Raw genomic sequence first — 15,592 nt, 5'->3', positions numbered from 1 at the left:
TTATTTATTTATTTATTGGTAACGAGTAATCAAACGAGTTGTGGACTCTAGTCGCATGATGACTTGTGACTTGACTTGACATAATCAAAGAAGACTGGCTACTCGACTTAGACTTTGACAGTAATGACTTCCCAGCAAGCAATAGTCGTCATTTCATCGTCTCGGTTAACTATAGACCCGATATAGTCCGGCTATTTGTAACCCCATTCTAGCCCAAATAACCTTGAATTTGAATGTATGTAATTTTTGGCAAAATAACTCGTGAGATGTATGATATTCTATCAAGTAAGCAAAGTCAAGGGGTTTGGTTTGGTTTCATTTCTTTGACATGTTCAATGCCTAGCCTCGGTTTAGCTCGTAGTCAGACCAGCTATTTGTAGCCCACATATAGTCCAATCTGATTCACTGTAGTTTTTGGCCAGGCAACGCATAAAGTGGTTGATATACCATCATGTTTGCAGTGTCAACAATATCTACAAAGATGTGTCATTTCATAACATGGTCTATATGTAGCCACGATTTAGCTCTGATTTACATGTAGTCTGCTTTTAGCCCACCCGGCGAAACCGAGGCAATCTGTGGTCTAATTTTAGCAGCTTGGCTATAGCCCAAATAAATCTTAAATCTTAAAATCGTTTACATGTAGTTTTCACCCACGCAGCTTATTAATAAATGTAGGTAAACTTCTGAAACTTTTAAATCAGCATTAATTTACATTTTATGTAATTTTAATATCATAAATAAATATAGCATTGTTAATTATGCCAAAAATAATGAATTTTTAATGTTTTCAAAGTTTACTCGCATTTGATAATATGATGTTATACATCCCCCAAGCTGTTAAATTCATACACATTAAACGATATTTTTACTCTTTCATTTACAATTCCTAACCGCTAGATGGCAATTCCTACTGAGACATGACTACTGGCAACGCGAGACTTGAAAGTCAATAGAGATTGCTGCTGCAAGATCTCGCGATAATCTTTCCACGGTTTTGAATTTTGTTTTTTCACGAGAGAGCAAAAAGTTTACCTGTCGGAGAGCAACAACAAACGATAACGAACAACAAACGATAACGGATATTGGTCATGTAAGTATCTGTGTTTTCATTTTGACGTGTGTTCATGATTTATAGTATTTATCATGTGTAGGAACCGTGACATTTTAATGAGCAGATGGTAGTTATTAGTGATCCGTGACTAGGCCTCACGGTTTGGCATGCATGTGATCAGAGGATTAACTGCAAAATTTAATAGATAATAGAGTTAAAGTTGATCATTTGTATGTGTTTACAAACTCAAGCGCAAGAAGAGGTAAAAGTGAACACACTCAGAAGACTTGGACAAACTGAAGAGGAGTTTCAATTCTGGAAGAGCGCCTGGGAAATGAGGAAATCCGGGCAGCACTGGTAAAAAAAAAAAAACAACCCTCTCCATAACAACATTTCCTTACTAATGCTCTGATCTTTGACAAAGTCAATTATTTATTTTAACTATTATATTGAATTTATGTCTGAGCTTGTTTGCGGCATTATTAAAATTCAAAAGGCTCAGCTGCAATGCAGCATTAAAACCTAACTAAATGTTACAATCAGAAAACAATGTAATATAAATAAATATATGTAGGGGTTAACTTATTATGCCATATACATTTGAGGTTAATGTGTGTACTTTTTACTTACAGCAGCTGTGTTGTTATGAAAACAGTTTTGCCAGACAATTGTGGACATTTGTACACTGACGCATATAATACTACCTGCCTAACATTGGCATGTGCCAGAGACAGTGCCAGAAGGATGCTGGACAGGTAAAGCCCTCAAAACATGTAACATTAATCAAATATTGTTGCGTTAACACTTAATAAATTACAACTCAAATAAGAAATTGTACAATTGTTAACCACCTCAATCTGTGTTATATTTTAGGGTTTTAAAAATTCCCTCATGCCCAAATTCAACATGAAGGGGGGTGGTCCACTGCAGGAGGCATTTTAAAAGACTGCACTGTTCTCGGTCATTACAGGTATGTATATACAACACACAACATTTACCAGAGAGCTTCTTTCTATTTTTACAAACTGAATGGTGATACAAAATATGTCTCGTTTTTTGTTTTTAGTATCCAAGCAAAAGAGAGAGACTCCCTGTTACAGTTAGTGTAATTATAATAAAAGCGTGTCAAAAAAGCTTTCCTTATGCAACTTTTTTTTTTCTTATTTGGCAGATGCTGTGATGACCAACTTCCTGGGAGCAACAGAGACTTGAGGAATGCAGTTGGAATGCATTTTAAACAAGAATTAAAACCAATAATTTCCCTTAAGTTCATTGATGGTTGTTTTGTTAAAATAAGTAAACAATAAATGGGTGGTTCTTTTTTTATGTTGTCATTTATCTGTAATGTTTTAATGTTAAGTGTGGCAACATGCCTTTGTTTTGCAATAGATTTATTTCTTTTAAATATTTATGAGTTACTGAAAAAATTACTGTTATTTTTTTATTTTATTGTTAAAAATCCATATTTTTTGTCATAATATTTATATTTAAGTGTACTGTATTTATAATATTTTATTCTGCATTAAAAATATATAATTTTGTATTGTTTAAAAATATATGTTTTTTAGTAATAAAAACTATATTTAATTTGTTTGGATGGATTGCCATTTTGTCGTCTGTTAGATGTATATATGTAGGTATTTATTAGCTGTCTATTTGATGACTAGTCTATTTTTGGGCTTTGTTTAGACGTCTATTAAATTTTCACTGACAGCCCAAATTCAGTCTTGTTTTAGCCTAGACCTATATTCACTGTCTATTAGACGTATACATGTAGTCGTTCAATAGTGGTCTAACTGATGTCTAGTCTATTCTTGGGCTATGGTTAGACGTCTATTAAATTTTCACCAGCAGCCCACGGTTAGCCTTGTTTTAGCCTAGACGTCAGGGCTGTGTTTGAACGGCTAATAGACGTATTTTAAATGCAAAATTGCTTGCTGGGTTCAAACATAATTAGAATAAATTTTTAAAAAAAAATTCACGTAAAAAACTTGTATGTAGCCTACATAAAGTTCACTTTATTCTTCCTGATTACCAGCCACTCACTTTCATGTCTTTTAAGAAATGGCTAAATTCACGTTGTAAATCGGATATAGCAATCATATAGCCCCTAAACTAAGCCATCAACTGTGATCATTATGAACTTGTTTAAAACACAAAATACATTTACTTGCATATATTTGTGTATCTGAATAGCTACAGTTTTGCCGTGAATACTTTGCATGCCTTATTTCTTAAACCTGCTGAACAGTGTGGTGCCAGACATGTTCAGTTTAGGCTTGTCCAAACTCATAAACTCGACATATTAACACAACCTCTAGAATTATTCAAATATTAACATTTTATTTTGAATGGGGTAACTGGACGTCTGTATTACGTATTAGCAAATTATTAAATGTTTGACAAAATACAATCACCGAATCGTTAACATATTAAATAGACTTTAAATAAATTATTTATTCAGTTAGGCCTCACAAACAATGATTAATTCCTCAATGAAACACCACTAATTATTATATTATTATCTTTTATAAGTATACTTTCTATAGACTATTATTGACTTTACTGTAGTAATTAATACAGACTAACTAATGTAGGCAAATAGCATAATGTCTTGGTTAGGACTTGCAACTCGACTTGTGTCTTACTTGCGACTTGAGACTTATCTGTCTTGACTCGGGACTTGACTTGAATGCAAAGACTTGAGACTAATGCCGCGTTCCAGACAACCCCTAACTCGTGTTTTTCCGACCTTCTACCAGTGAAAGTGCACTGAAACGGCGCGGTGTCAAACCGCGTGACTTCCCACTCGTGAACTCGTACTAGATCGATGGACTCCCAGTTACGAGTTCTGACGTAACATAGCCCGCGAAACAACAATAAAGCCTCTAGGGGTGCGGTGTTTATGTGGCACACGGTGGAAAAATAGAGCTTAGGACAATATAACGTTGCAATCAAATTAATAATAATATAAAAATAATAGTAATTCATAAATATGCCCAGGCAATTTGGTGTGACTTGCCTGGAACGCTACAAAGTCGTAAGTCGTGGTTTGAAGTGGTGATTTACCAGTTAAAAAACCTGCCTGGGACGCAGCAGAACACTGCCAGTCAAAAGTTTTTGGACAGTAAGTTTTTTTTTAAAGAAGTCTCTTCTGCTCACCAAGCCTGCATTTATTTGATCCAAAGAACAACAAGTAAACATTTTGAAATATTTTTACTATTTAAAATAGCTGCTATCTATTTTAATATATTTTAAAATGTAATTTATTCCTGTGACCAAAGCTAAATTTTCAGCATCATTACTCCAGTCTTTAGCGTCACATGATCCTTTAGAAATCATTCTAATATGCTGATTTGCTGTTCAAGAAAATGTTTTATTATTATTATTTTCAATATTTAAAACGGTAAAAAAAAAAAAAAAATCAGGATTCTTTGATAAATAGAAAGATCCAAATATTAGCACTTATCTGTATTATTATACGCTGTACCATTCAAAAGCTCGGAGTCAGTATAATTTTATTAAAAGTGATGATAAAGACATTTATAATGTTACAAAAGATATTCTACTCAGCTGGTTTCAATAAAAAAAGTAATAAATGTTTTTTTGAGCAGCAAATCAGAATGATTTCTGAAGGATCATGTGACTGAAGTAATGATGCTAAAAATTCAGCTTTGAAATCATAGGAATAAATTAAATTTATATAGAAATTCTAAATTGTTCTGTTTTGCTGTACTTTGGATCACATAAACCCAGGCTTGGTAAGCAAAAGAGACTAAAAACATTAAAAACCTTTGACTTGTAGTGTAGTATTGATCACAATTTCTTTAGTAGACAAATAAAACTGTACTGTAGACAGTCCTGTCCGCAGGGCGGCGTGCATTAGCTAGACTTGAGCGCTCCCTGTCCTCCTCCAGACTCCTAGAGGTCGCCATCCGGAGGAGTAAGAGCGATGCTGTGTGCCGTGGAATTGCGTGCGAGAGGCGCTCAGAGAGACTCACAACAGTGAGGCGGAGCTGGGGATGGATCAGCTACTGAAGCCTTACTTAACTCAGAATCTCCACTCACTCGCCTACAAAAGCAGGAAATTCCCCGGCAGATAAAGCCCCAGAGGAGCGTCGCGCACGTCCTAAGGCTAGCCACCTATATGAGGAGGACAGAGAGGTTTGTGACGGATCAGTCCGGACTCGATATCAGGACGGGCAGTAGAGGAGCACAAAGCCGGTGGAGTGTCTCTGGAGCGGGTGCGATCGAGCCCAGCCCCCCACATACATACATACACACACAGAACCGGCCTGCTGCTCTTAGCCTGTTGCTGCTGTGTATGTGATCTCATCACAACAGCCGCTCGCCTACAGCACGTATCTCAGCGACACACACGTTTGTAAGTAGTTTCGAGTTGTTTTGTCTTCGTTTAGAGGCTGGCTGGTGTATTTCTTAGCGGTTGGCGGACTATAGCGCTCTGCAGCTGGCTAATCAGTTAGCTGTAGCATACCGTCGTGTGTACAGCAGCCTTCCGGGCACGATGTAGTTGGATTATTAGACCTCATTTTATTATTACAAGACAAAACATGTTTGATAAAAGGGCGCGTTACATGAACCAACGAGTTTGGCGTATTTAACCTCCGCTTCTTCTCCATGTTAACCCGGAGGCACTTATTCCGTGCGACATAATCTCGTTTAATTCAGCGAGGAGCTGTTTATGCTGCAAAATTGTGTGCAACACATAAAATGTGTGTTTTGTTGACTTCACTCGGCTTATGTTGAACCAAACTGTGAATCTACTGAGTAACGAACTCGGCTTGTGAATGGAAGGCTGACTGGACTGGTCATCTGGATGTCCCCTGCCATCATTGGAGTTAGTGGACATTTGCAGGAGAACCGTTCGCAAAGGGGCTTTTATTTGACTGGTTTTGGTGGATAAAAGTCCAGGGAGTCAGACGGGGCAGGACCAGCCTGTATCTCCATCATTTGGCTGCTTGAGTGAGTCCCCGATGCGGAGGGGCTGAGAGCGCCCGGGACATGCTGAAGTGTATCCCGCTGTGGCGGTGTAACCGTCATGTCGAGTCTGTGGATAAGCGGCACTGCTCGCTCACTGCGGTGCCCGATGAGATCTACCGCTACAACCGCAGTCTGGAGGAGCTGCTCCTGGACGCCAACCAGCTGAGAGAGCTGCCTAAGGTAAGACACTGCTATGTGTCATCAATCTCTGCTTGCCAGCCTCGATTTTAAATTAAGCACAGACTTATAGCTGTTGTGACGTTTTGACACACATGAATGTGGGTAAACCGTGGCTCTTGTTTCATACGGTTGTTTCATACGGTTTCCCACGGTCATAGAAGGCTTAGAAATTTAGTCTCATGCTTAGTTTTAAAATCTGTCATTTTTTCTAAATGTTCTCTTGGTGTATTTTTGGGTGTAATAGCTTAAATTTGTAACTTAAAGATATAATCATACTTTCCCAGATGATTAATTATAGTGCGTACACTTGTTTTGCATTACATGTTTTCTGAAATGTTCTGTTCAGATATGCAAAGAAGACATTGTCTAATCCAATATTCACTCATTTGCAACACCATAAGTTTTTGTTTCACTTTGTTGATATATTAGTGTTAAAGGTATTACAGAGAGGAATACTTTCAATAACTATTGTACCTGACAAAAGTTTTTAACTGTAAGATTTTTAATGTTTTTAAAAAGTCTCTTTATTTAAAGAAGCCTGCCTTTATTTGATCCAAAGTACAGCAAAAACAGTAAAAATGTAAATATTTTTATTATTTAAAATTATTAAAATATTTTTCTATTTGAATATATTTTAAAATATTATTTATTCCAGTCATTTCAAAGCTGAATTTCTAGCATCATTACTCCAGAAAGCATTTTTTATTATTATGATGATGATGATGATGATGATGATGATGATGCTGAAAACAGCTTTTTTTCCCCCTTCAATGAATAGAAAGTTCAGAAGAATAGCATTTAATTGAAATCTTTTGTAACATTATAACAGACTGCCAAAAGTTTTAACAAATCAAGAAGAAGAGTGCAAAAAACTGTCTGAGGAACAAAATGCATTTGAGATTGGCTAAACTAAACCAGGATTTCCAGGGCAAGAATCTTGACAACATTTGTATTTGTGCTTATAATTTCCGTTTGGGTAGGTGAAATATTAGGCTTATATCTTCATTAATACTGCTTGTATGTATCTTTACCACCTATTAACTTTGTTTGTCAAAATATTGTGCCCTTTTACTGCTTACAAAGTCCTTCTCTATATGATTTAACAGCTTCCACATTTTTTTTTCTGTGGTTTAGACAGCATAATTTAGCAGAAAAACAATAACCAATAATGCCGCGCATTGAGGTATCTGACCAAACCATGACATAAGTGCAAACTCTCTATATGTGTAATAAATGTAATGCTAAAATGTGTGTTTTGCATGTTTTCCTTTCACTACTCTGACAGAAGACATGGTATGAATGCAAAATAGCTCACAGTTGACCAGAGAATGAGAACTTTTTTATTTTTTTAAGTTCTTATCTAGTAATCTGAGCATTTGGGAAAAGTAATTGAAAGAGTAATGGCAACTGATTCTTCAAATGGAATTATTCTGTACTAAGGTCGTCTATAGCATGTGTTGCCGTTGTTGTTTGCAGATTTTGTGAGAATGCAAGCACATGCTCTGCCCCACACTTCTAAAAGTGAAGAAATAATTTATTTCTTGTGGAGGAATGGCAAAAAAGACTGCGGTCTAAAATTGACAGTCTAGCCTCCTTTGGGGGCACTTTAGCGTGTTACACATCTGTCTCACTAACCACGCTGAAAGCTGTTTGCTTTGTCCTTTTAATTTGGATTTCCTCTGTGTTTTGTTAATGTGTGTGTGCGTGTAAGAGAGAAAGAGATCCTGCTGACTTGGCTGTGAATCAAGTCCAGTAGTCTCTACATACGGTAAACTCAAAACGAGTTTTTTTTTTTTTACCTTGAGCATTTACATCCGCTCATAAGAGTCACGAGAGACTGTTGGTGGGTTGCCAAAGCTAGCGTTCCTTAAAGTACACTGATAGCAAAATAAGCAAACATGCTTGATTCAACATTTAAACTACTGTAAGCCTTGACAAGTACAGCCCAGTCATTTGAAGAGCTCTTCTGTAGGGCGTATAATGCCAGGACTGTTGGCAAAACCTCGCTGGCAGAAGACGCAATCTGTGTTAGCCAGTCTGCACTCAGCATTGCTAACAGGGTCAGACAGAATGGCACAGGATCCTCTGACCGTGATGTGGAATAGCTGATCTGAGCAGACAGGTCGGGCCCTGAGCTTGGAGGTCTGTGTATGTGAGTGTGTACTGTGTGCAGACAGTTGGCATATGGCTTCCCCTCAGCCCTGTGGCAGAGAGAGGGTGAAAGAGAAGTGAAAATTCAGGCAGCCCATGTTTAAAAAAAAAAAGAAAAGAGGTCTGGAGCATCAGAAGTAGTCAACTGATATGGGAGAATGTTGTCCGATATATGCCTAATATGGATATTATTAAATATAATTTAATAGTAAGTTTGCTAAAATTAAATTAAAGGTGTAGTTCATCTAAAAATGACAATTCTGTCATTAATTACTCACCCTCGTGTCATTCCAAACCTGCAACACCCTCAGAACAGAAATTAAGATATATTTTGATGAAATCCAAGAGCTTTAACCCTGCTTGGACAGCAACACAACTACCATGTTCAAGGTCCAGAAAGGTAGTAAGGACATCGATAAAACAGTCCATGTGACACCACTGCTTTAACCGTAATGTTATGAAGCTATGGAAATGCTACTTCTGCCTAAAAGAAAACAAAAATAATGGCTTTATTCAATGATCTCTTCTGGGTCAGTCTGCTGCCATATACCAGAGTCACAAAGTTGGTTTGCTACATTGGCCAGTGAAGTAATATAAGCATTTCTTTACTTTTTTTAATGAATGCTTGTTTTGAAATAAAGGAAGTCAAACTTAATGGACTTTTGATCTAATAATAAGTGCAAGTACTGAGCAATATTACCGTTACCAAACCTGCTGGTTTGGGGTGAAGAGCAGGTCAGAAACAATACGTGTTTATGTGGATACTCATCAAGACAGTCATTCTCATGTAATTTTATGTGCATTTGTTTAAGAAAATGCGATAGAGAACTCAATTTGGCACTCGCTTGCTGTCTGAGCTGCGACTTTTTCCTCGTGTGCTCACAGAAATGATCTATCACAGCGCATGGGTATCGTACTAAAATCTATTTCGTGCTGTCTTGTGCTTGAATGTCTTAAAACGCTTTAATGTTTAAACTGACATAACGTAGTAAAACATGAGAATGATGAAGTTTCTTGAGGAAGCAGCACTAGACACTGGTTACACACTGCATACTCTTAACAGCAGGGTAAGCTAATTGTATTCACAGGTGAACATAAATTGTTACATAGCACTACTGGTGAACAAGCCAGTGTAATGCAAATACATATATCTGAAAAAGTCTGACATATCAATAAAATGCAAGTTATGCAACATGAGTGTTATTGTATGAAGCATTGTTCGTTTACGTTGTGACTAATGTTATGAAAACAATGTTTGGGATACCACGATCAAAACTTTGGGATGTGGACAGTTTGTTTAATATTCATACAAATTATGGTGAAACCCAAAATATTTGTGTTAAAATAACATTTTTGTGTTCAAAAAGTAAAGAAATGGTTATTACTTTACTGTCCAACAGAGCAAACCAACCGTGTGGCGTCACACGCTGTGGTATTGCAAGATGGTGGTGCCCTTGCTCCAAAAGCTATAACAAAACATTGTTTTTTCTTTAAAATGGTTGCATTAATCATGTTTGTTATATATTTTAATCAAAATAATATAAACTTGACTGACTGCTTCACGTCCACTTTAAAGGGGTTGATTTTTAGTTTTTTAGTTAATATTTGCCTGTATATATTTGCATTTTTTTATTAACTTTTTCCAGTTCTCGCAGTAGTGCCCTTTTCATCTGAGTAGTTCTCTATTACACATTTACTGTAACACTTAGATGGACGGTCTCAGCAGGCCTGAGCCTGTGCTTTTGAGGAGGCCATATGGTGACTCCGTGTGTCGCTGCTCCGCCATGTGCTTTGAGATGGGCTTTAAGCTGCTTACAGCTCCTTCTTCCCCAGACTCACTCTGGACGCTCTGCTGCACGCGTTCCTGCTTGTGATACTCTCTCTGTATAACATCAGACATCTTTCCTGTCTCTTAAACGCTTCTTTTCAGCATGGATAATGTCCACATCTTTAGCTCCATGTACTTGGTCATAGTGCTGGATTTGGGATTAGCCCTGTACCATGACTCGCGTTAATGCTTCTCCGGCTGTGATCCATTGCAGTTGGATGTGTTGTAAAGACAGCAGTTGGTTCTGTTTGTATAGACAGGGTCATATGTGTGGCCTGCCACAGTATGTTGAGCTGAACAGATGGAGGTTTAGGTGCTCTTGTTCACTACAGGTCGCCACCTGAACGGCTTATGCTCACTTTAATGCTTGGATATGTATAGTTCAGAAAAGCACCTTTATAGCAAGTCCAAAAATAGAAACGTTTGAGAGTTTAATGCGGTGCACAAAGCAGGAGTAAGTGTGGGAAATTACCTCTTAAACACAACGATGAGAAGCAAATGACTTCGGATCAAGTGTTCTGCCGATTCATATTTTAATATGAGCACCTGGGTGGCTCACAAAGTGCCTTCAGCCTTTTCCCGGAGTTGGTTTACATGGGAAAACGTGTTGCTAAAGAGTCTGGGAACCGAAGCCCCTGTATTGCCTGTATTTATCGCAGATAAAACCGTGGGCCGAAGCCTACGGCATTCGAGGAATTCCCCATCACACCCTCTGAAAACATCAACGTGAAGCTTCCACCGTGTTTAGTCATTATGCAATCCCTAATCCTCACTGTTTCTGTCCTATTGTGCGACAGCCGAGCACCCGCTCGTCACAGTAAATTCCTCACTTCGGAGATGTCGAGCGCTAACTGGATTAACCCAGAATGCCCTCATCCACATTCACAAAGCACCAAAATGGCATTAGCTGTAGTTTAATCATTAACAAGTGTATCACACACACATACGTCTGTGTTTCCTGGGGATGCTTTGGCAAATGTGAAGTCTGTACGTTTTCCCTGAAGGGTTTGGGAGGGCGAAACACTCCTTGGCTTTGACAGTTGTGGAAGATCTTGTGACTGGTTACATAGTAGGCTCTTTCAGCTAATCTGACGTCTCCCACCCAGCTGCACATATTAAATGTCCAGGCTTATTATTTCAGCTCTGTCGGCATTGTCCTCCTTTATCAGCCGTGACTCGTGTGACGACTGTGAAGAAAGAGAAGGAAATGTTTATTATGCAGCTGGAGTTGCGAGTTTTACAATGGGTAAAATACTAGCTGCATGTTATTTGATTTTAGGTCAAGGTTTCGGCACCCAGTACAGCTCTTTCATAACAGATGTTGTCAGACTATTGAACTCTAACCGAAGGAGTAAGCAAAACGAGGAAATCGAATGGCATATTTTACCTATTTTCAATAATAGCTGTGCTTAATTGCTTAGAACCAAAAAGTGGTTTTTCCAGCTCAAGTATGTGCCTGAGTTTCAAGGAGTAGTTTAATAGAGCTTCTTAATACAATGGCCCTTAGAAAACATGAACGGGTGTGTGCGCTGTGGAAGATTTGTCCTGTGTTGTCTGCAGAACAGGTTTCATCTAGGGCTCCTCCCTGCCCTGCGCTGCACATCTAATGTTCATTCATAGACGTCTGTCCAGCAGGTGTTTCTCTCTTACCTGTCAACTACATGTTTGTGCATTGAAAGGGTGTGATATGATACTTCACGTTATATCCTGATGCATCGGTCTTGATTCATGCAGTTGAGTGGAGAGATATTATATGCATAATTTCATGACTATGTTTTTCTAATTGGGTACCTTTGGGTGCTTAGTCAAAATTAAAAGTAAAAAAAATTACATGCATTAGCTATAGTAATAACAGTAAATTATGCATAATTACAGGTAACTAACACTAAATCTAAACATTAATCACTCAGCCTCATGTTGTTCTAAACCCGTAAGCTCAGACAAATTAAGAGATTTTTCATGAAATCCCAGAGCTTTCTGACCTTGTGTAGACAACAATGCAACTACCATGTTCAAGGCCTAGAAATGTAGTAAGGACATTGTTAAAATAATCCATGTGAAGTCAGTGGCAGGGCTCTAGACTTGGATTAATTTTTTTTAAATGTCTGAGTTAAAACTTGCCGTGGTCGAATATGTGCGAGTGCATGGTCTGCGCTGCTCCAAAGTGTCTGCTCCATCCAGTTTGTGTTGCAGAGTCACAGCAGATTTTACTGAAGAAAGCTGCTTTCAGTGCGAGCACTTTGAGTGTAGAGCCTGGTTTATATCTGTGTCAGCACGAGTGCGCAGGTGTGCTACAAAAATGATGCGAAAATTGAGGAAACAATGGCGGACAGAGGATTTGGTTTTCAAGCTAAAGTAAAAGACTGCTTCTTAAGCCAGAGAAGATGAACATGTTGGTATTTTGGTATGTTGCTGTTTACCTCACGTTATGCTATGGAGGTTTTCTTTCAATTTTTTATTTATTTCATTCCTCAGTGTTAAACGTTCTGTAATTATTAGTTGGTGTATATTACACCATGTGGTGTATACAATGCCTCATCTTAACCGTTTTTGTTAATAAACATTACTGAAGCTAGTTTGTCATTGTAGCCTACTGTTTTATAGTTAATAATGTTGTGCTTTTTAATGAGGAATAACAATGAATCCATCTTTTGTTCTGGTCTTAAAAAGTGAAAGGTGTATAGATGTAAGCAAAGCAGACAGTTATCTTTTCTTTAGAAAAGTGACAACTAGATCGCAAATTTGAAAGCGAAAACATCTGGGCACAAAAAATTGCAAGTCTGTTAAAATCTTCAGACATGTTTCCGAAGTTTTATGTGCAGCGTGCACTGCCTTCTGCTTGTAAACAAGGCGCAGCCAGGTTTTATGTCAGAACACCGACTAATACATTAGCAACACCACACACCTGTTTCGTGGTACTCTAATGAACGCATGTCTAAGACTTACACGGAAGAGAAGGAAATTGTTGAATGAAGTTGTTAATTTTGTTTCCTAAGTGCACAAAGCATATAACTTCATAACATTATGGTTGAACTACTGATGTCACATGGACTATTTTAACAATGTCCTTACTACCTTTTTGGGCCTTGAATGTGTTGTGTTGCTGTCTATGCAGGGTCAGAAAGCTCTCGGATTTCATCAAAAATATCTTAATTTGTGTTCGGAAGATGAACGAAGATCTTATTTGTTCTAGTTCTAGTTCATCCAGCTGCTGTGCTCTGGAGTTTACTAAAATGCTGAACTTTTCGGTCATGACTGTTGTCATTTAATTGTATTTGGAAGGCAAACCTCTCTTTGTATTATCCTGATGTATACGGATGGTTTTTGCTTCTCACCAGTTGTGCATGAAAATGTCACACCTCTAAATTAGCCTAGCAGCAGTCACAAGGGCTGTGTTAGCTTTCACTGCAGATCTGTCTTGTTGAAGGGATGTTTCAGGGCTGTACAGTGTGAGCATTTCACTCATATTTGCAAGTGAAAATTACTCTGCAAATGTGAAAAATCATTTGCCGCAAATGACACCTGACCAAACAGTATGAACTTTATTATCATAAGAAAAACTCCCTAACCTTGGATGCTTTCCACTCGAGTCAAAATAGGAAGTTTGAGATGTAATCTGGCATTCTGTTGTGCTATGTATAGTGATACTGAAATCAGGTCAGTGTTGAGCATAATTTGAGATGCACATAAGGATTGTATTACGCTTAAAACCTTTCTTTTAGTCAAAACAATTTCATTGTCCAGGCTAATGGCATCTTTGGTGCATTGTGTTGAAGCTGATTTAAACTGAACGAAATGGGCCATCTGAGAATCTGACTGTGTTTTCCATAAATTTCTGTAGACGTGAACGGCTCATTTTGCCATTCCTGTACCCCAACCCAGCATCCCTCCTTTGTGTGACCGCCCTGGGCCCGATTATGGCTTTCATTCATCTGTAAAAACATGTTTAACCCCTTGTCCCCTTCCTCTCTCTGCTGCACGAGCCGTATCGTCCCAGTAAGCCCGTCCCTCGAGGGTCTCTTGAGTGGAGTGGCTGTCTGCAGCTGTCCCGCTCCAAGCATACAGTCAGCGTTCACTGGATGGATGAGATCTGTAGAGAATGAAATCAGCTACTTTCTGTCTGCCATCCAGGCAGTGTTGTTTATACTGGAGTGTGCAGTCTTCCATTAAATACAGCAGCCAGAGGGTAATGCTAATGTTTTCTTATGTCAACAAAGTATTTTTTAAAGCACATTTTCTAGTTTCTTGACATTACAGCAATTCTTAAAACATAAGCACAGTTTATTACATAGCGTAGTCTTGCTGTGCTGTAATTGCAGCAGGTAGGGTGTTAAAATAATTTTACATTACTCGCTAATTTGCCTAATTGGCTTATGGGGCCGAACTGTAAAGCCCTTCACTTCATACCACATGCAGCAAAACCATTTAAGATATGTGTTAGCCAACAGGACTATGAGAGCATCTTGAAAATAATTCTCAGTGAATCTCAGTATAGTGCTCTTGACTTGCTACCAAGTATTTTAAAGTTCATAGTGTTTTATTAGTGATTTATTAGTGACTGCCGGTTTAAGGTCAGTAAGGTTTTTTTATGATTTTGAAAGAATGTTTTAGTCTTAAGCTCACTAAGACTGCGTTTATTTGATCAAAATGCAGTGAAACCAGAAATATTATGAGAGATTACAATTTAAAAGAAGTTATTATAATAGCCTGTGATAGCAGAGTTGAATTTTCAGCATTATTACTCCAGTCTTTAGTGTCTCATGATCCTTCAGAAATCATTCTAATATGTGACCCTGGACCACAAAACCAGTCATAAGTTTAAATTTGACAAAACTGAGATTTATACATCATATGAAAGCTCAATAAATAAGCTTTCTATTGATGTATGGTTTGTTAGGATAGGACAATATTTGGCCGAGATACATCTATTTGAAAATCAGAAATCTGAGGATGCAAAAAAATCAAAAATACTGAGAAAATCACCTTTAAAGTTGTCCAAATTAGGTTCTTAACAATGCATATTACAAATCAAAAATTACATTTTGATATGTTTACAGAAGGAATTTTACAAAAAATCTTCATGGAACATGAACTTTACTTAATTTCCTAATGATTTTTGGCATAAAAAAAAAATCAAAAATTTTGACCCATGCAATGTATTTTTGGCTATTGCTACAAATATACCCCAGCGACTTAAGACTGGTTTTGTGGTCCAGGGTCACATATGTTGATTTGCTGCTCAAGAAACATGCATTCCTGAACAATAGGAAACAGCACAACTGTTTTCAACATTATAAATTTATAATGTTGAAAACAGTTGTGCTGTTTTCTATTTTTCAGGAATTGGACATTAGCTTGGATTAAATATTTTACAGTGG

At 37.7% G+C, this 15,592-nt stretch overlaps 1 protein-coding gene across 15 annotated transcripts in view; it reads left to right on the top strand.

The window, feature by feature from the left end:
- The first annotated feature begins 5,075 nt into the window (after positions 1 to 5,075).
- Positions 5,076 to 15,592, top strand: part of scrib (scribble planar cell polarity protein) — a 103,499-nt gene continuing 92,982 nt past the window's right edge. For all 15 annotated transcript variants that reach the window (XM_073835883.1, XM_073835879.1, XM_073835886.1 and 12 more), the window contains exon 1: positions 5,076 to 6,235. In XM_073835883.1, coding sequence (XP_073691984.1) covers positions 6,077 to 6,235 — 159 coding nt within the window. In that variant the 5' untranslated portion in view covers positions 5,076 to 6,076. The remainder of the gene's footprint in view (positions 6,236 to 15,592) is intronic.

The sequence above is a fragment of the Garra rufa genome, chromosome 3, assembly GCF_049309525.1.
Source record: "Garra rufa chromosome 3, GarRuf1.0, whole genome shotgun sequence".
In the NCBI taxonomy this organism is placed as follows: domain Eukaryota; kingdom Metazoa; phylum Chordata; class Actinopteri; order Cypriniformes; family Cyprinidae; genus Garra; species Garra rufa.
The sequence above is the reverse complement of the archived record's forward strand: the minus strand, read 5'-3'. Positions and strand labels throughout refer to the sequence as shown.